The sequence below is a fragment of the Salvia hispanica genome, chromosome 1 (assembly GCF_023119035.1).
Source record: "Salvia hispanica cultivar TCC Black 2014 chromosome 1, UniMelb_Shisp_WGS_1.0, whole genome shotgun sequence".
NCBI lineage: Eukaryota > Viridiplantae > Streptophyta > Magnoliopsida > Lamiales > Lamiaceae > Salvia > Salvia hispanica.
The window spans coordinates 29490069-29510644 of NC_062965.1; the positions used below are offsets into that span (position 1 = coordinate 29490069).

General features: G+C 39.1%; 3 protein-coding genes across 3 annotated transcripts; 2 read left to right on the forward strand and 1 right to left on the reverse strand.

Moving 5' to 3' along the window:
- Positions 1-302: 302 nt before the first annotated feature.
- Positions 303-4614, forward strand: LOC125200729 (protein IMPAIRED IN BABA-INDUCED STERILITY 1-like). Its single transcript, XM_048098475.1, has 8 exons — positions 303-1315; positions 2023-2307; positions 2392-2709; positions 2829-3056; positions 3178-3363; positions 3441-3959; positions 4071-4206; positions 4292-4614. Exons 1-8 carry the CDS (start codon positions 935-937, stop codon positions 4309-4311), a joined length of 2073 nt encoding a protein of 690 aa, XP_047954432.1. The 5' UTR covers positions 303-934; the 3' UTR covers positions 4312-4614.
- Positions 4615-7052: 2438 nt separating this feature from the next.
- Positions 7053-17021, forward strand: LOC125200730 (formin-like protein 20). Its single transcript, XM_048098476.1, is given in 17 exon segments — positions 7053-7601; positions 8217-8923; positions 9005-9226; positions 9307-10493; positions 10496-11194; positions 11414-11540; positions 12329-12400; positions 13578-13676; positions 13757-13798; positions 14491-14622; positions 14699-14780; positions 15061-15155; positions 15494-15565; positions 15646-15762; positions 15929-15997; positions 16077-16143; positions 16223-17021. Coding segments are annotated over 17 exon segments (4014 nt in total). The 5' UTR covers positions 7053-7528; the 3' UTR covers positions 16375-17021.
- A 1268-nt stretch (positions 17022-18289) lies between these two features.
- Positions 18290-19231, reverse strand: LOC125193593. Its single transcript, XM_048091428.1, has one exon. It carries the CDS (start codon positions 19229-19231, stop codon positions 18290-18292), a length of 942 nt encoding a protein of 313 aa, XP_047947385.1.
- Positions 19232-20576: the final 1345 nt, after the last annotated feature.

Here is a 20576-nt window from a genome sequence, read left to right on the forward strand (position 1 = left end):
TACTCACTCGTCAACACCAACCTAACCAATATGTTTCTTCTCTAATCTCTCTCTTCACTCCCCCCACACGCTCCATTATTGCCCCACCCCACAAAAAACAAATCAAAAGTATCATAAAATTTCATCAATTTTTTTATATTTCATCTTGTAAATTTATTCAAAAAATCCCTCATGGAAAACTATAGAGTGGGACAGCGTATGACAGACTGAAAAAATAAGGACCAAATAATTAAAAAATTATGCCTTAGAAATAAATAAAATCCCAACCCAACACCACCATTTTCTCATTCTGTGTCAGTCACTATAATGGTCTTTTGAATTCTGCAACCAATCCCCACCAAAATGGGCATTTAGTTTTGTAAATTTGAAGGCAAGTAATATAGCAACATGAAACCAAAAATAGAGAAGAATGGTGCAGAAATTTCCATTGCCAAATCCAAATCAACGTAAAAGTCAAATACATCCACTCAGTTTTTTGGAATAGTTGCCAACTTTTCTTGGTTTTACACTCTGCAGATTCCAGTTGCCTTTCTTTAAGAAAACGAGTCAATTATTAAGCAGAATAGATAGATACAGTATTTGTACGTATACAGGGGAAAAAGAGGCGACTGGTTTCTCACTCCGTTGATTCCGCTTGTGTTCTTGCGAGACCCATTAAGAGGGAAGCTCTCCCGCAATCGCCGCATTTAAAAGAGAGCAGTGAGAGAGGGGGAGAAGTGAAAAAGATCTTCTTTTTCTTGATTTGCCGTATAAAAACGGGAGCTTGAATTTAGTTTCCGACGATCCACGAAACCGGCATTGCTTTTCCCCAAACTGAGTTCGGCCCACCTCAAGATTTGGTATATTCTGATCTGGGCTTGAATTGCTTTTCTTCTCCGAAGCTCACGGCGGCGGGTGTGATGGGTCGGTGAGTCGACCCGGTGGCGCGGCCGCTATGGGTTGCGTGTCGTCGAAGCAGACGGGGTCGGTTACGCCGGCCGCGCTGGACCACTCGGGGGCGTTCGTTGGCGGGTCGGGCCGGAGCAGGGTGGGGAGCGGCGGCGGCGGCGGTTTGGCGGCGGAGCTGGATGCGAACTTGAAGAAGGTGAAGAAAAGAGGGTCGACTGAGTCAGGGAGCGAGGTGGGCGAGTCGGGGAGGACGAGTTCGAATGGGTGTGGGAGTGAGTCGGTGAGTTTTAGGCTGGGGAATCTGCATAAGTTTGTGGAGGGGGAGCAGGTGGCGGCGGGGTGGCCGGCTTGGCTGAGCGCGGTGGCCGGTGAAGCCATCCAGGGATGGGTGCCGCTCAAAGCAGACTCCTTTGAGAAACTTGAAAAGGTTTGAAATTTACAATCTTTAATTGGGATTAGCCACGTTTTTTGCTTGTAAACATGTGATTAATTAAGTCGTTATCATCTTTGTTTTTGTTTAGTGATTAAGGGTGGAATTTTTTTGGGACTTTTAGTACTTTGCCTGTGTCTTTTTCTTGAGTTATATTGGGAAATTTTAATCATTAACTATGGGATGCATCAGTTGTCTGTATATTCCGAGTTTTAGAGGTTGAAGAAGTATTTAATCATTAATTATGGAGTACCTTTTATTCAATTTTATGCATATCAAGATCATTCATATGCGTATGAAATTCTCTTGAGTTTTCTTAACTATGGATAGATGGAAAGATTCAAGGAGGAGTTGATGAGTTCTTACTGGTTTAGGGTTGTTGCAGTTATTGTAGTTAATTCAAGCTGGAGTCTTTATTTTTTAGTTGGTGAAGTTATAACTTATAACTGTTGTTAAAAAGGATTAGTTTTGTTACCATTTCAATTGTAGACTTGTAGTAAGTCATTTCAGCTACATATTACCATTAACTGCTTACTGAAAATGATTTCTTTAATAAAAAATCTGATCTTGAAGTTTTCCAATTGAGCATGATAAGCTCCATTGATAATGGGGTGAAGTAATAATGTTAGCTGATAAGAACTAAGGTTTCATATAATTGGGGGTTTTGCTGATAGAGATGTAAAGTTCCAAATGTATTTGAACAGATTGGTCAGGGTACATATAGCACAGTATTCAGAGCACGAGACTTGGAAACTGGGAAGATCGTTGCTTTGAAGAAGGTCCGGTTTGACAATTTTGAGCCCGAGAGTGTTCGTTTCATGGCTAGGGAGATAACAATTCTCCGTAGGCTCGACCATCCAAATATTATCAAGTTGGAAGGTCTGATCACATCCCGATCTTCATGCAACATCTATCTCGTGTTCGAGTATATGGAGCACGATATCTCTGGACTACTATCTTCCCCAGAGATCACTTTCACCGAAGCACAGGTATAGATCATTCTTTGAGGCTTGAGCAGAGTAAATTGATCTTTTTGGGGCTATTGTCATGATCCCACTGGCTTGGTTTTACAGGTTAAATGCTACATGAAGCAACTGTTGTCTGGCCTCGAGCACTGTCATGCACGAGGAGTGATGCATCGGGACATAAAAGGAGCCAATCTTTTAGTAGATGATGGAGGAGTCCTCAAGGTTGCTGATTTCGGATTAGCCAACTTCAGTTCTTATGGGCAGAAGCAGCCTCTAACTAGTCGAGTTGTGACTTTGTGGTATCGCCCTCCGGAGCTCTTGTTAGGCTCCACAGAATACGGGGCATCCGTGGATCTATGGAGCGTAGGCTGCTTACTTGCTGAGCTTCTTACCGGTAGACCCATCCTTCAAGGAAGAACTGAGGTTAGCATCCTTTCCAACACTCAAAATCACACAATTTGTGAAACATTATGACTGATTTGTAGCATCACATAACTTGTGACACATGAATAGTGAAAAATGTATGTTATTTGTATAAACAGGTTGAGCAGCTGCACAAAATATTCAAACTCTGTGGATCACCGCCCGATGATTACTGGAAAAAGTCGAAGCTTCCTCATGCGACCTTGTTTAAACCGCAACATCCGTATAAGAGCTCTCTGTGGCAAACCTTCAAGGACCTACCTGAGTCTGCTGTCTCCCTTGTGGAAACTCTTCTATCCGTGGAGCCACACAAGAGGGGTACGGCTGCCTCAGCCCTGGCTTCCGAGGTACCCTATTAATAATGATAGATCAATGTCCATTTTCACATCTGCAAGTTGTATGGTTCAAATGGTTTCATGTCAAGTAGGATTCTTTTTAATCACTTGATTCTTTCAATGTGTTGTTTAGTACTTCAAGACGAAGCCTTACGCCTGTGATCCATCGAGCGTGCCAAAATACCCTCCTAGTAAGGAGATAGACATTAAACATCACGAGGAGGCTAGCAGGAAAAGGCCTGCTGGCAGATCACGGGGGCCTGAATCGAGGAAGCCTACTAGGAAGCAAAACGGAATGAATAAACTAGCCCCAGAAGAGGTCCTTTCCTGCTCTCTCTTGTGTATGTGAATCTCTTATCTATGTGTAGTTCTTGATCTGATTTCTGTATTTTACAGAACTTGCCTCCTCAAAAGCAAGGTGAAAAGAAAGTGAACGGAATCGGAGGCAGCAATTGCAAAGCAGAGAATGTATTGGATCAAGAGCCACCTAAGCAGCCAATGAACGTGACCAAAGAGGCGTTCCATGTGAAGAATGCATCTCAAGGGGATGATGTGTATCCAGGCCCTCTACAAGTATCAGGGTCGAGCGGTTTTGCCTGGGCGAAGAAGAGGATGATGGATTCATCTTTGAGGTCGCGGAGTAGGTCTAGTTCGAGGAGTCTGATCCTTGAATCTTCTGGTGCTATGCATCTGAGAAACAATTTGGATTCAGCCGGGGAAGAAAAGTGCGAAGGTGTGAAAGATGGGACAAAGGACCACGACTCGTATGAGACGTTTAAACGATCAATGCTCAAGAAATGGAGCCAGTTAGAGTGTCCGGACTCTTTTGATGGTTCAGATGGATACCACTCTCAAGAACTGTCGATGGCGCTATACCATAAAGAGGAAGCTTCGTCTGTTAAGAGACGAAACATGGTTAGTTTGCATAATTTTCTACTCCGTGACAGTAAGATTACAGACATAATGGTTTCATGAAATTGATAAAAATGTGTTCTTTTTGGTAATATTCATTGGGATATGATGCAGGTTTATCATGATGATCAAGGTGAGAAGGTTGAATTTTCAGGACCCTTGCTATCTCAATCAAAGAAAATTGACGAACTCTTGGAGAAACACGAGCGATGCATTCGCCAGGCAGTTCGAAGATCATGGTTCCAGAGAGGTAAGCTGATTATTACTCAGTTGGTCTAATGTAGATTATGACTTTGTTGTAATAACACTAATAGCAGAATGTTACATATATGCAGTGAAAAGAAATGGGAAGTAAGTGCATATTGCTAAAACTGAAGCATTTAGATGAGGAAATGGAGCTAAGTAAAAAGAGTGAGGAATGAATGATTTGATGTGGAAAAGAGAGACAGAAGAGGGAAGGCCATGACTGCTTCTTCTCCATATTCATTCATCAAAATTGATTTTCATGCCTTGGAATATTTTTTGTATTACTGCTCCACCACTAATGTACAGGAAGTATGCATAAATAGCTGGTTATTCAAACCTTCCAATGTTTCTTATTTCCAAGAGATGGAAATATAAAAGTTGAAAGAAAATGTTTCTACTTGTTGTTTTGATAGATGACAATTTGGAATTGATAAATCAAAATTGATTATAAAACAATAAAAGCCATTATTTATAAATGGTTTCGATAGCTAAAGAATTTAAATTGAAATAAAAAAATGATTGAAAAATGTAGTACTATAAAAATAAAATAAAATGACGATTTCACCTTATGAACAATGTCAGGTGTATGGAATCCATTGTATATCATGGCAAAGGTGATGGGTTTTACTCGTCAGCTTATTTCGCAAGTACTATGCAAATTTTGAGTCATTTTGATATAGTTGATGTTATCGGCATTTTTGATGTGATTGTCGATTGATGGAAGTGCATCAGATAAGTATAAGTGGAATACAAGAAACAAAGAAACAAAAGTTTTGATTAATTATCAATGTCCATAAGCTGTATAACAACATAAAAATGCTATACAATGTCAAACGACAACTATGATGACATGACACCATAATTTAAACATTCTCACCCACCCTAGGTTTTCCATTAATGGGCTCTCTATTATTAATTATATGCACACATACATACATATACGGCTAAATTATAAATTATTGGATTAATAACCTGATTTGTGTAATAAAAAATAGAAAAATAATTTGTGAATCCCTAACATTTTAGTTATCTCTAGAAATACTTTTCACCATATCTGAAAGAACTCGAACTCGAGAAGAAGTTCTTAAAATGGTCAATGCATTTCATATTTTTATATCTAATTAAAGATGGCAATTTAAATCTCCACCAAATTATTGTAAATTAAACCCATCACATGCAATTTATCCTTTCCCTTTTATGAAATGCAACAAACGGTTACATATTTCTTTAACGTCACCGTTTTGCAGTTTAGTCCCGTTAGATATGTTACAATTTAAAACCAACAAATTGGCTATATAATTATTACTATTAATTTACGTTGTAATAATGTATAGTACTATTACTAAATCTTAGCAAGTGGAGTGTATCAATTTAATAAAAAAAATCGTAAATACAATAATTCTGTTTTCTGATTATGATGGATCAACCAAGACTTTTCACTCATAAACATTAATGATCCCCTTCTTGGTAGTTCAATTGGAAGTTAGTGTAATTGAAATGTCATTATTTCATAATAATGGAATCGAACTAATGGTCCTCTTTTAGATTTTCTAGCGCAGGCTACATTAATTTAGGGGTGTCGATCAATATAACCCACTTAGTTTCGAATTAATCTATTCAGTTAAAATAATGAGTTAATATATATTAAGCCTAATTTTAATTGCACATTTTAAGCTAGCCGTTCAGACCATAATGTATATGAAAAAAACTCATGCATGATTTTTCTTACTACTCCAAATAAAATAAATACTACTATCTTGTAGCAAAAATAGGTGTTAAAAATGTTATTTCAATGACAATTTGACTGATTAATTGAGTAGTTAAAACTAATGATTTACACACATTTAATGTTAATGATTGTCTTTCTTCAATTCTTATGTAAGAAAGTTTTCAATTAAGTATTAAGAATAATCAAAACATATTTTGAAACATTAAAATCTTATTATCAAATTAAAAAATGAAGTAAATATGTTTGACAGTAATAAAGACTATTTTCATTTTAAACCAATTAATTTTTTCACTAAAATTTTGCATTTTATCATTCACAATTGTGTCTTTTGAAGCCATGTTGAGACATGTTTTACTTTTACACTAAAAAATAAATGTCTAAGCGATTCTCAGTCTTTTCTAATAAAGTACGAAACAAATATTCTGCTAAATATAGATAATCTTCAAATGAATTTGCGTAGTTCAATGAATTACTTTACCCAATATACCTATTTTTACTCAATATCCTAAAACAAGTAATCTTTCCCTTTAATTGCACCCTCATTAATCACCATTGTACATTCTAATAACGAATCACTACTATCTTATTATGTTTTAAATCATTTAGGAAAAATTATCATGATTCTACTAATTGTACTAAACAATATAATTACATTTCAAAAAATATGTTTGAAATTTGAATACTGATAGAAAGAGTTATTGACAAAGAAAAAATATTGACTGCAAAATCCAAGTCAAAATGACATAAAAATTGAGTCTTGGAGTATGAATTCAAGTTGAAAAAAATTCCTACAAATAATCATACGAATAAAAGGCAAGGTTTATTTGTGTCAAAAACCATGAAAATTGACAGAATTATTACATGAATTACAGCTAGAAGAGGCAGATTTGTCCCTTAATCGTTGTCAACATTTAGCCACGTGAGTTCCACATCCCACCAGAAAAGCAATCCGTCCAAAAACAAAACGCAACAGAGTTAGAAAAGAAAACAACAATTTCAAGAAATCGACAAACGCAAAGTCGGGTCCTATTCACTGTTCATTCGGGTCGGATCTGTCTCCCCTTGACGGCTATCCTTTCACCTTTTCACTCCCACTACGTCTCTTCCCCCCTTTCTCTCTCTTCAACTCTCCCCCTCTCTCTCTCTTCACCCCCCCATGTGATCAAGTCCCCCCTTTTTGCAATCACAAAACGGTCCTAGTATATTTTGTGTATCGTTATCCTTTCTTGCTACCACTCTATTCGTCGTCAGCTGCTCGCAATTTGACTTAATTTCTGCTGAAATTTCTTACCTTTTTCAATTTCTTGCTGTTCTCGGATCTTTTTCTCGGTTATTTCTGTTCTAGTTCAGTTGGGCTGCGGCGATTGAACTGTTGGATTGGTGCGAATTGGGAATCCGGAGCTGAATTGCGGTGGTCGGTGGTGTTTTTGATCTGGGTCTTGTTCAGCTTGCTGAGTTGCATTGCGGCGGTGATTGGCCTGCTGTGGAGATCTGGTGGTTAGTTAGGTCAAAATTGGGGTGAAGTTTGGATTTTGGGCTACTGAATTGGGGGAAATTGGGGGTTTGGATCCGGTCAGGGGGGAAACAGCGCCATTAGATGGCGCTGTTCAGAAGGTTCTTCTACCGGAAGCCGCCTGATCGGCTTCTCGAGATCTCGGAGAGGGTCTACGGTATGCCCTTTTCGGCCTCTGCTTCATTGTTTGATTGTGATGAGTTTTAGTTCTTCAGCATTATGCAAATTCTGTAATTTTGAACAAGTTTCAAGTGATTGTTGCATTGAAGTTTTGACTGATTCTTGGAAGTTTTCTGTTTTGAGTCAATCAATTCAATGTGTATCAACCTCTAGCTGCAGCTCTAGCTCAATTATTCATGCCTTTCTCTTACTGTATAGCTTGGCTGGATTGATGGAGCTGTGTTGTGGATGCTGTTAATTGGATAGACTATGGAAATGGGATATATTTACTGTATTTCGAATTCGAAAACAGCTGCTGGAATCATCGAACTTGGATAGTTCGAGAGGATGTTTTGTTGCCTAGTGGTTTTAAGTTTTCCTGAAGTTTTTAGGTAGTATCATTAAACTGTAAGCCATGTGTCTTCTCATATTGAAATGAATAGCCTGATAGCTCTGGAGTTTCATCTTGGATTTGTCACATGAATGCCATTTTTGTGAATTATTGGGAAAATGATGTTGATTTTGGTGATTATAATTTTATGATTGTATGGATGCTTGCTAGACTTGTATATTGTACCATAGGCTGATGCCATTTGATGTTTTTTGACTGTAGTGTTTGATTGTTGCTTCTCCACCGATGTACTTGACGAGGATGAGTACAGAACGTATATGAATGGAATTGTTGCTCAGTTACAGGACCACTACCCCGATGCTGCTTTTATGGTTTTCAACTTCAAAGAAGGTGAAAGAAGGAGCCAATTATCTGATGTGTTATCTCAGTATGACATGACAGTGATGGATTATCCTCGGCAGTATGAAGGGTGTCCGCTGTTACCGCTGGAGATGATTCACCACTTCTTGCGTTCCAGTGAGAGCTGGCTGTCACTGGAGGGCCAACAGAATGTGCTTCTGATGCATTGCGAAAGGGGAGGATGGCCTGTGCTCGCCTTTATGCTTGCGGGCCTTCTTCTGTACAGGAAACAGTACACGGGCGAGCAGAAGACGCTTGAAATGGTCTACAAACAAGCACCAAAAGAACTTCTTCATCTCTTGTCTCCTTTAAATCCCCAACCATCTCAGCTCAGATATCTTCAGTACATCTCTAGAAGGAATATTGGGTCGGACTGGCCACCGTCAGATACACCTCTGGGTCTGGATTGCATTATTCTTAGGATCCTTCCTGTATATGATGGTGGAAGAGGATGCCGGCCAGTAGTTCGTGTGTATGGTCAGGATCCTACTTCAAAAACATCTACTAGAAGTTCGAAGCTTTTGTTCTCAACCTCGAAAGTCCAAAAGAAAATTCGCTTCTATCAACAGGTAAGGCCTCAATCCTTAAATTCACATCAAATAGATGGATAGATTGCGATTTTAAGGTGTTCTTATGTCTTTTGGATGCAGGAAGAGTGTGAGCTAGTAAAAATTAATATCCGTTGCCGTGTTCAAGGAGATATTGTTCTTGAGTGCATCCACTTGGAGGATGACTTAGTGAGAGAAGAGATGATTTTTAGAGTAATGTTCCATACAGCGTTTGTCCGGTCAAACATTTTGGTGCTGAACCGTGACGAAGCTGATGTGCTTTGGGATTCCAAGGATCAGTTCTCTAGGGAATTCAAAGCAGAGGTAAGATTTTGTGTTTTTCATGCTTTGCTTGTCTATTCCTGAACTTTTAGGAGTTAAACTTTTCCCTCCCTTCTGCATAGGTGCTATTTTCAGACGCAGATTCTGTTCGCTCTGTTATAAACAGCGACGAAGCAGAAAGTGATGATGGAAATGAGACAGAAAATACCGGAGCTGAGGAATTCTTTGAGGCCGAAGAGATATTCAGCAGTGCAGTGGACACTCATGATGGCAAGGTGGAATCGGAGTCTGATGACTATGAAGTAATCACGAATTCTGAGGTAAATGAGAGTAACCAGGAGGTTGTCGTGAAGGATGATTCAGATCATCATGCATTCGAAGATTGTGCACCTGATGAGGGAATTCAGAGGCGTGAACGCAATGACAGTGCTTTGCGTAATGGAAATGCTAAAGTAGAGTCTGGACTTCAGACTGATAAACTAGCTACTGATGCTGAAACCAAATCTATTAATAGTGGAACGGGTGATGAGTCTGAAGATGAAGAAGAGAGTGAGCGAAACGAAGAACCTCCTCGGTTAATGAAGAATCTTGGAAAGCAGGGCCAGGAACAGAAATCTAGTGTTGATAATAATAAGCCGAAGTTTGATAGGAGCCTCTCGACTTTATCTAAAAAGCCGCCTGTTTCTATTTCCCGATCTGCTTCTGATGCAGTCACTACCAACAAAAAATCTAAGCTTCCGGATTCGCAGAGCACTCCAGCTAGAGTGGCAAAACCAAATGCTGTATCGAAGTGGATACCTACTAATAAAGGTTCTTACACTAGCTCAATGCATGTTTATTATCCTCCGTCAAGATATAACAGTGCTCCGGCATCACTAACTTCTGGCAAAGATTCTGGCAAAGATTCTGCGCCTGGAGGGAAATCTAAGCCTCCTTTTGTTACTTCATCTTCAGTAACCACTACTGCTGACAGAGGTAGTAGTGCATCAGGACGTTCCAGGCATGCATCTAGCTCACCGTCATTAGATGCATTACTGGCTAAAGATGCTTCTGCTGCATCTCTACCTTTACCCTCACAGGTGGGAAGTAAAGCTGAAAATAGCATAGAATCTCCAACACCTTCAGATACACCCCAGCAATCGCCTCCACCACCACCACCTCCTCCACCTCAGGCTAATTCTTTTCTATATGAACCTTCTTCAACACCTACAGAATTGTTTCAAGATGGTGAGGGCAGTGTTCTTTCATCTCCACCTGCACCTCCTAGCCTCTCACCAAATGGTGGACGTTTTACTCCTCCACCTCCCCACCTCCACCACCACCACCACCTCCTCCTTTTGGTGCACCTGGTGTACCGCCACCTCCACCTCCTCCAGGATGGGGAATGCCTGGTCCACCGCCTCCTCCACCACCTCCTGGAGGGAGAATGTCTGCTCCACCGCCTCCTCCACCACCTCCCGGAGGGAGAATGTTTGCTCCACCACCACCTCCTCCACCTCCAGGACAGGGAATGGCTGGTCCTCCACCACCTCCACCACCTCCAGGACGAGGAATGCCTGCTCCACCACCGCCGCCCAATCGGGGAGCTCCACCACCTCCACCTCCTCCTACACGTGGAGCCCCAATTCCACCTCCCCCACCTTCAAGTCGTGGCCCTCCACCACCTCCACCCATAGGAGGAGCACCACCTCCACCACCACCTCCTGGAGGTCGTGTGCCTGGTCCACCTGCTCCTCCAGGACCTCCAAGACCTCCAGGAGGTGGACCGCCCCCACCTCCAGGACCTCCGAGACCTCCAGGAGGTGGACCGCCCCCACCTCCTCCATTTGGCGCAAAGGGACCTGCAACTGATAGTAAAGGGTTGCTTGCTGGTAGAGGGCGTGGGCTTCCACGTCCAATGGCAACAGCACCTCGAAGGTCTACCTTAAAGCCACTTCATTGGAGCAAGGTAACCAGGGTATTACAAGGAAGCTTGTGGGAAGAATTGCAGAGATTCGGCGATCCTCAAGTGTATTTCTCTTTCTCTACTGGTTGACTTATTTGAATTGGATTACTCTGTTTTAGCATCTCTTATAGGTTCCTTTTTTCCTTAGAAAAGAAAGTAAACCACTTTAACATCACTATGTCAAATAATTCATTGCCTAGATTTCTGTACTCCATTCCAATTCTTGTCTCTTTTGTCGCATTTTGCTGCTAATGAATGACTGCTATGCTTTTCTCTTACTCCAGGGCACCAGAATTCGATGTGTCAGAACTTGAGACCCTTTTCTCTGCCACAGTACCAAAGTCAGATGCAGGAGGAAAAGCTGGAAGTCGGAGAAAATCTACTGGATCTAAGCCTGAAAAAGTTCATCTGGTAATGTTATATTAATCATTTTTTTTTATCATTTTAGGGGTATAATTTCCCTGGGGGTTTGGAGAGGCAAATGACTAAAGAATTGTTTGGATTTACTGAATGACAAATGTCTTCTCCAATTTCTTCATGTAATAGCTGATGAAGAGTCTTGATGATCTCAAGAAATTTAAATCTATTCATAGTGACAATGTGTCATGTCGCCTGTCGGTGTGCGCATATATTGCATTAATAAGTCTAAATTGTGTTATTTAACTCACCACAAGAGAACAACATTCGATCTTGAGAGTCCCATCTTTGCCAGATTAATGACTGATATTGATCTCTCATATCTGCCCAGAAACTACTACTACCTCTGTCCCATTAGTGTTAATGCATTTCTTTGGGCACGGAGATTAAGCAATATATATTTAGTGAGTTAAGTGGAGTGAGATTAAAGTAAGAGAGAGAATAAAGTAGATAAGTAATGGGAGATAAAGTAGGAGAGGGGATAAAGTAAGAGAGATTAAGTATATTGGATTTTGCCGAAAACGGAAATGACCCAACTGTAATGGGACTGCCCAAAAAGGAATATGACTCAACACTAATGGGACAGAGGGGGTAATATTTATTGCTAACAGTAAGACACGATGCATTGCTACTTATTCATGAAAAATATGACAGATAAAATGCTGAAGAACATGAACATTGGGATTTTGTTAGTGTGGGATCGGAGATGGAGATTGGACTAGTTTCATGTAGTCAATCTTTTCTTCAACATGTTTCTCAATCTTACTGCTTCTGTTTTGTAGATTGACCTAAGGAGAGCAAACAACACTGAAATTATGCTCACAAAAGTGAAAATGCCCCTTCCTGACATGATGGTAAGCTTTGATTCCCATTCTCTCTTCAATGGTCCCTTACAAATCATTTCTGTAGGTATAACTGTTTAATATGTGAAATGTAGCTTGAGAGGGTTTCGTAGTTAGCGCTACTTTCTAAACCAGTGTAATTTGATGCCTTCTGTGTACTTACATTTTTCTTTATTGCCTCTATAGTTTTGTTCATTTGCATATTAAAAATTGACATGCAACTGCATTAATATAAGAAAGATGCCTTTTGTAATTTCCTGAGAATGTGAAAATGGCATGTAAGCAACAATGAAGAACTATGAATGAAAACAATGTTAGTTAGAAAATGATGTTTTGGAGAAGACCAAACTGAGTCGTAGAAGCTTGTCTTGATATAAACTGGAATGTTTTACATCAGTAAACTGTTTTTCAGAGATAGTTCTGTCATAGAAGTATAAAGTGCACGTTAGAAGATCGACATCATATTGTTAACAGCCTAAGGATTGTTATGTGACAAATCTTCAAATCTTTCCTATCAATATTTGAATTTCATACAGAATATAAATAATGCCAATACCCTTTCCTAAGTTGTTTAACATTGCATTTCTACTCAAGTTAATGAATAATTGATGCATCATTCCTTTTGACGTTTGCAAATGACAAAGTGTAAATCGATTCCCTAATTATCACTTACTCCCCGTGACCCTCAGAAATAGGCCTTACAGAGTGCCACACAAGTTTTAATAAAAGTTGTTGTTGTGTTGTGAGTGGAGAAGGGGTCTCGTCTTCAGTATAGTGGTAGTAATGATTTAAAACGTATTGTGAGTGGATAGAGTCTTGGGACTTGTGGTAGAAAGAGTCAATAAGTTGATATATTGAGGGTAATATGCTGTCGGGTATAAATTAAAATGGACTAGTTTTTGTGGTCGTACCAAAATGGACCACTTTAAGGGACGAGGGAAGGGTATTATTTAACATTTATATGGCGATACTTAGGATTCCAATTTTGTGGAATTTAAGGCCAAAATGGTTGGATATTTAATTCCGAGAACTTGTATGGAGAAGGAATTCCCGCTTTGCTCCCAAATTGTTAGGTTAATGTCCCTTCTTGTTTATGTAGGATTATGTAGAAATATATATCCCTAGTGTCTATCCAGTGTACTTTCTTAAAGTATTATACCATAATAACCATGATGAATGACCTTGACAGGCTGCAGCACTTGCAATGGATGAATCAATTTTGGATGCTGATCAAGTAGAAAATCTCATTAAGTTTTGTCCAACTAAAGAAGAGATGGAACTTCTTAAGGTGAAGCTTGGTTGCAATTCTGCAGTTTGCTAATCAAAAAAACGTATCGTCTTTTAACTAATGTATTTGTAACTATTTAGGGCTACACAGGGGACAAGGAGACTTTGGGGAAGTGCGAACAGGTTTGTGAACTCTAGCCAAATTACTTTATTTGTCTATTATGTTTGTCCTGCATTATGATGATTTTTCTCGCAAGGGATTAGTCTAGTTAATCCTTTTTGCTGTTAGAATCTTGTTACTATTTCTTAAGCTGGTTTAATGAGAAATTTGTGCTCATGCAATCTGAGATTAGATTAGTCCACCTATTTTTCTGAACGGTCATGTAATTTCTTAGTTACTAAGCATTAGTTAAGGACATTATTTTCTGTTAAGGGCTTAAGGCATTCTTGCAAGTTTGAAGTCATTATTTATGGAAAAGATGATTTTAAGAGAAATACTCTGAGGTTCCTCATAGGTTTGCAATCAGTGGTACTATATTCTGATTCCTATTCCGATTCTTCTGAATCATGGTATAACATTCAATATGTGAAGATGAGTATAGGGTCTATAGACTATAGTGTATTGTGACAGAATTTTCGCATATAAGCACATTAATTTCCTGTTTTCTTTTTGCCTCCCTTTTGCAAATAGGCCTAATTCTATTACCATAGCATGAACACTAATTAATGGATTTCAGACTTCTAGCTCATTTACAAATTATATCTGCATATAATCCCCTTTTTTTGCCTCATTTCCTGATTCCCCTTTCTGCCATGTAATGCTATTTTTATTGGTGCTTTATGATCACTCACGGGTCTCGGGTTTTACTTCTCAGTTTTTCCTGGAGCTGATGAAGGTTCCACGAGTGGAATCTAAGTTAAGGGTTTTCTTATTCAAGATCCAATTCAACTCTCAGTCTTCTGATTTCAAGAAAAGCTTGAACACTGTAAATTCAGCATGTAACGAGGTACGCCTGAAATTCTATATTTAGCCAACATGTATTTATCAGAAACACCTCAATGACATAACTTCACTTGTGCTAGGTTCGGAGCTCCCTCAAGCTTAAAGAAATTATGAAGAAGATTTTATATCTTGGAAATACATTAAACCAAGGAACTGCTAGAGGTATGGACCTTTTTTAATCAAAACATGTCCAAGTTATATAAGAGCAGGACTTCAAGGACTTCATTGAAATGAGGGCAAAAGGTCTAAATTTATGCACTTTTGAAATTTTGTTGGACTACTACCCCTTTAATTTACGGAACCAAAGAATCCCATCATTTTGAGATTTTAGCATAGTTCTTTAAATTTTTAGAAAAGTTTCATGATTTTTCTTGTTGCAGAATAACATTTTTTTCAGTTCTAAAAGCATATTCAAAGCTTAATATTTAGTTTCTGTATTTAGGTTCTGCTCTTGGATTCAAATTAGACAGTCTCTTGAAGCTCACAGATACACGTGCATCCAACAGCAAGATGACACTCATGCATTATCTTTGTAAGGTATTGTCTCGTGTTTATTAATTTTGTATTTATCTATATGATTCTTCTACTATTTCTCTCATGCCCCAAGAAGTTAGCATTATTGTTATCCTAATTGAGTCAATTAAAATGACCAAATGTTGTTCTTTTGATTGGTTATCACCTTCTTCAAAGTTCTGGCACCAACTATTTTAATTGGTTTAAATTTAACCACTGGACAGCTGGTTAGGAATGCCATATTTCCTCTTTCATGTTACAACATCTGTTAAAACTTTCTTTTGACCTGGCCGTTTATTATCAAAGGCTGTGCATACCCAGTAAATCTGGCGTTGTGTTAACGAAAAACACCTTTTCTTCAGGTGCTTGCTGCAAAGACACCAGCTCTTTTAGACTTTCATCAAGATCTTGTTAGCTTAGAAGCTGGCGCTAAGGTTCATATAAATCCTCTATCTGTTGGATAGATTTCAAAACCCCTTGAATTATTTGAAGAATAATGAGTTTCCTCGTGTAGATACAATTGAAATCCTTGGCAGAAGAGATGCAAGCCATTATCAAAGGTTTAGAGAAGGTAAAGCAGGAATTGGCTGCTTCGGAAAACGATGGTCCTGTATCTGAAACTTTTCGCAAGGTATTTTGGTATATTCAATATGTTTTCAGTTTCTACCAGTTTCATGCATGCTTACACTTCTGCAGTATAAATTGTAATTCTGAACTTGTCATTGAGGCCGTGGTTTCATCTTGTGAAAATCTGTTATGTTTTGTCTTAACATGAGAAGCTTATTCTTTTTTTTCAGACATTGAAGGAATTCGTCACCACTGCTGAGAGTGACGTGGCCTCTGTGACATCTCTATATTCTATTGCGGTACATTTCTTTAAACAAATGTCTCAGATCATTTTCTGGTTGCTGTTGGTTATCTGATATCATTGATTATTGTTTGCAGGGGAGAAATGCAGATGCACTAGCTCAGTATTTTGGTGAGGACCCTGCACGATGCCCTTTCGAGCAAGGTAACATTACAATATGCTCTCTTCCTTGCTGATATACCACATAGCACCTTACTGATCCCGTGCCTTATCATTTATGCAGTCATTGCAACCCTCTTGAACTTTGTCAGAATGTTCCGGAAAGCTCATGAAGAAAACTGCAAACAGGCTGAACTGGAAAAGAAGAAAGCCCAGAAGGAAGCTGAAATGGAGAATGCCCAAGGATTAAACCTGTCGAAGAGAGCCAAACGCTGAGTTGAATGCTTTTTAGCAGAGACACATATGGCTGTTCCCAACGCCCAGCCTTATGCCCGTCTACAATATTTGACTGCATACACCGCAGGATGCAGCCAACAAGCCCTCAGCTTTTCTGGAAACCCGGTGCAGAGGGTGCTGTCGAGCCATCACAAAACCTGAAACTGTAGAGAAGGAAATTTGAGAAAGCCCGGTGATTGTTGGGATGGTGATCGCAACGGAGATTTCTTCATTAGAGGTACGTGTTGAGCCCTCGACATTGCAGGTTAAAAGGACTAATGAGAACACATGCTCGTTTCTATGTGAGAAAACTGTAGCTCTCCCGGTTTTCAGTATCACCACATTGAATCACCGGTCGCTAGATGAAAGTTGTACATAAATGCTAACCCTCTACTTAGATTTAACACTAATTCTTTGGTGTAGTTATAGAATTCGTTTTGGCTCCTCGCGTTGAAATGCATCCTTGTATAGAACCCGAGTAGAGAGAATATATTATATAGAACTAGAAGAGCATAGTCTAAGATTTGTAGATAGATGATCTAATCTAGCATAGGTTTTTTGGTCTCATCTGTTTCCATTTACTTTCAAGAATTGGATAAATTCATTCATTAGTGAGAAGTTTTCAAGCTTGATCTGTTGTTTTTTCTTATCTAGCTTCATTTGTGTTTCAATCTTATATTTTATGTTGCAAGTACAAGTCTTGTATGGGATGTTGGTGATGACAAATATAGCTATATGTTAGTATAAAAATTGAAAGCCACTTGGCTTGGGTTGAGTAATTAGTTTGATGAAATAAGTTCAACCGTCTTAACTACCTAAACTTCTCATTGGGGCAATCAATAAGAGAAAAAAAATGCTGCTCAACTGTTTATAACTATATTTTCGATATTCAATTGTACCATCTCTTTCTTCCCTATTTAACTTCCCTTCAACGTTACATATGCTCTATAATTTCTTTTTTTCACAAATGTTATTAATTTCAATTTTAAAAATAAAATTGAAGGGTCAAACAGATAGTGGGGCAATTGTCTTTAACTTTATTACTCTCAACATCCAACAAAAATAGTTTCATTTTTCATTTTGGATCGTCCAATAGTATTTTTCGAAACTTTTTTACAATACATTATGTTATTGCCCTCATACATATTTTAATTTACAACCTATATTACTAGAGACCGCCATTCAAAATATAACTATACACTATTAAAAATGCCAGTCTCACTTTTTAACTTACACTGTTATTTCAATTATTTTTTTTCTATTTCTCTTTCTAATTACCGATTCCGCGTTAAAATATAGGAGTATGACAGAACCTATGAATTATGGACTATTTTCAAGGGGATCGAAAGAGTAATTTTCAAGAAACATGGCACATTAAATTGATCATACTTGGAGAAGGACCATATTTGATGAATCCTGATCATGTCACATTTTTCTAAATAAAAACATATACTCCTACTATGTACAGAGATATTTGATTAATCTATAGTACAAATTTATTATGATCACTATATTCAATGAAATCATAAATACACACATAATGCATATTAATGAGGCAGTGTAGCATATATAACTTGTTCATGATTGATAATTTGATATGGTAAAACATTTGCGGTTTTAATAGCCACAAATAGCATCAAATTCCTTTAATAATGTTACACATATTAATACCAAAGTATATGTATGTTCATCAACTGTCAGTTTTCATATTAACAATACACAAATTCTTAAGCAGTTGAAAAAATTCACATGACTCTGCATCTCTATTTTCATTTACAAACTCCATTTTTTTAAATTTCTGAATTCTTCCAAGAATCTGTCTTCATCTTTACATTTCACAGCTAAAACTTTCTAACTCAAAAACTTATCCACACCTTTATTAATTCCCAAGAAAAATAAAATTGAATGCTGAAATTCAAACCGCCGATTCCATCGCCTTCCCTTGCTTGATGAATTCAATCCGGTGAGGGCAAAAATCACGCTGCTCTTCTCTGCAACTCTTCAAGAAAACGTAACCGACAATGGTGTCGATGATCAGAACCACCGCGTAGAGATACGCGACGAGCGCCGCCTCCGCCACCATCGCCGGAGTTACTTTAATTTCGCGGCTGAGCACGCGGTACTGAAACAGAGCTTCCACGGCGGCGAGCGCCATATTCATCGGCACCGCCAGCGACAATGCGGCGGAGGTCCGCCCTCGGATCGCCACGCACGCCTCCAAAATCGAGCTGAATCCGCCGGCGCCGGCGCCGGAATCTTCGGCGGCGGCGATGATGAGGGCGAGGCCGGAGACGATGTAGGCGTTGGCGAGGGCGATGGAGTAGCATATGGCGCCGGTGGCGGAGAGGAGCAGCCGGAATCTCGGGGAGGAGAGGCTGAAGGCGTCGGAGAGGTTGAAGGCGGCGGCGAGGAGGCAGAAGCAGGTGGCGTTGGTGGCGAGGATGAGGAGAGAGTTGCATATCTGAGTGGAGACGAGGCGGTTGAAGGTGGAGATGAGGGAGAGGAATGAGTGGGGTTTGTTGTGGTGGTGGAGGAGTTTGACGACGGCGGCCTTGGCGAGGAGGAGGAAGGAGAGGGAGAAGGGGAGGGAGAAGGAGAAGGAGAGGATGGTTTGGGCGAGCTTGAGGTTGAGGATGGCGAAGAGCTCGGATTGGGGGGGGATTCCCGCGGCGAGGAAGAGGGAGTGGAGGCGGCCGTGGAGTAAGGGGAAGAGGCGGGAGGAGGCGACGAGGGGAGGGGAGAGGAGGGTGGAGGCGGCAAAGGGGAGGAGGAGGAGGGCCGGGGCGGTGGAGAGGTGGTGGAAGTTTTGGAGGAATGTGAAGATGGATTTTCGCATGATTCTTGATGGACTAGTCATTGTTGATGAGTGGTGGTAGTAGTAGAAGTTTTGTGACATATTGAAATGATGAATTGATGGGGTTGAGAGAGTGTATAAAAGAGGGGGTTGTGTGTGTGATATTGGGATGGGAAGGGAAATGGAATGGGATGGTCTAACAACTGCTATGAACTAACTGTATTGGCATTAGCTGAGGTGGAGTTGTTTCTTCATGGGTTGAGTGTTTTGGTTTTCCTGGTGTGACTGGTGAGAATTTTTGATATGGCAACTAACTACCATCCCAATAGTTTGGATGCCAAGCAATTACTTGCATAGTCTGATAGTCAAGCACAGATATCCTAATTGCACAAAACAGGACTATGAGATGCTAATAGGGATGCCAAATTATGCATATTAGGTCATTATCTGATCAACTTGATAACGACTCAATTTAATAAGGCATATTCTGAAACTTACGTATTAAGAAAATCCTCAACCAAATTAGAACTCAACATGCTACCTTCAAATTTGAACACGAATAACGACTTGAACATGCTATACACTTTATACGATTTAAACCAATGTTATATTTACATGATTAAACCTGATTTTTAGACTTGATTTACACAAATAAAAACATGATTACACGAACCTAGAGAATAAAACTAACGTATATATTTTTTAAATAAAATAATTAAAATAATACTTAATACTTATTTAGTTATTTTTTAATGGGTTGCTTAAATCTAACCTGAAATTATCGAATTTCTAAAAGTCGATCCGATAATGACACGAAACCAATAAGGCTAGACTCAAACCTATTAATTTTATGCATGTTAGTATTGGAATTTTGTGTCTTGACGAAAATTGTTAGCCCTAGTTGCGACTTGTGAATGGAGAGAGTATTACATACGACTAGTGTTGGCGGCACAACGAAAATTTTACTAGTTAATTTTAGGGGTCATTACTTCTGGTTTGAGCTTTATGATAGTACTACATATGACTAGTATATCAAAAGGTGTTTTGTGACCTGCAAAAATATCTTATAGTGATATACAACATGGGGTAATAGGCAATAACCCAACTAATAATACTGGGTTTGATTTTTTCTTCTTTGTCAATAACATCATGTGAATTAGATCTTTCATTTTCACCGTGAAATGTAACATCATTATCAGGTGTCAGCTTAGGATCTAAGTTAGGAATTTTATTGAGTTGCTTGTATTTTAAAAAGAAAACAACCTCTTTTATGATTACTTGGAATATACTTACTTTTGTAGATTAAATACATCGCACAAGCTATTTTTACCTTTGCAATTATTCCGTGGCCTTTAATATTTTAACATCTCCTTATTTAAGGTGAATAAGATCTTCATTTTATGGACAA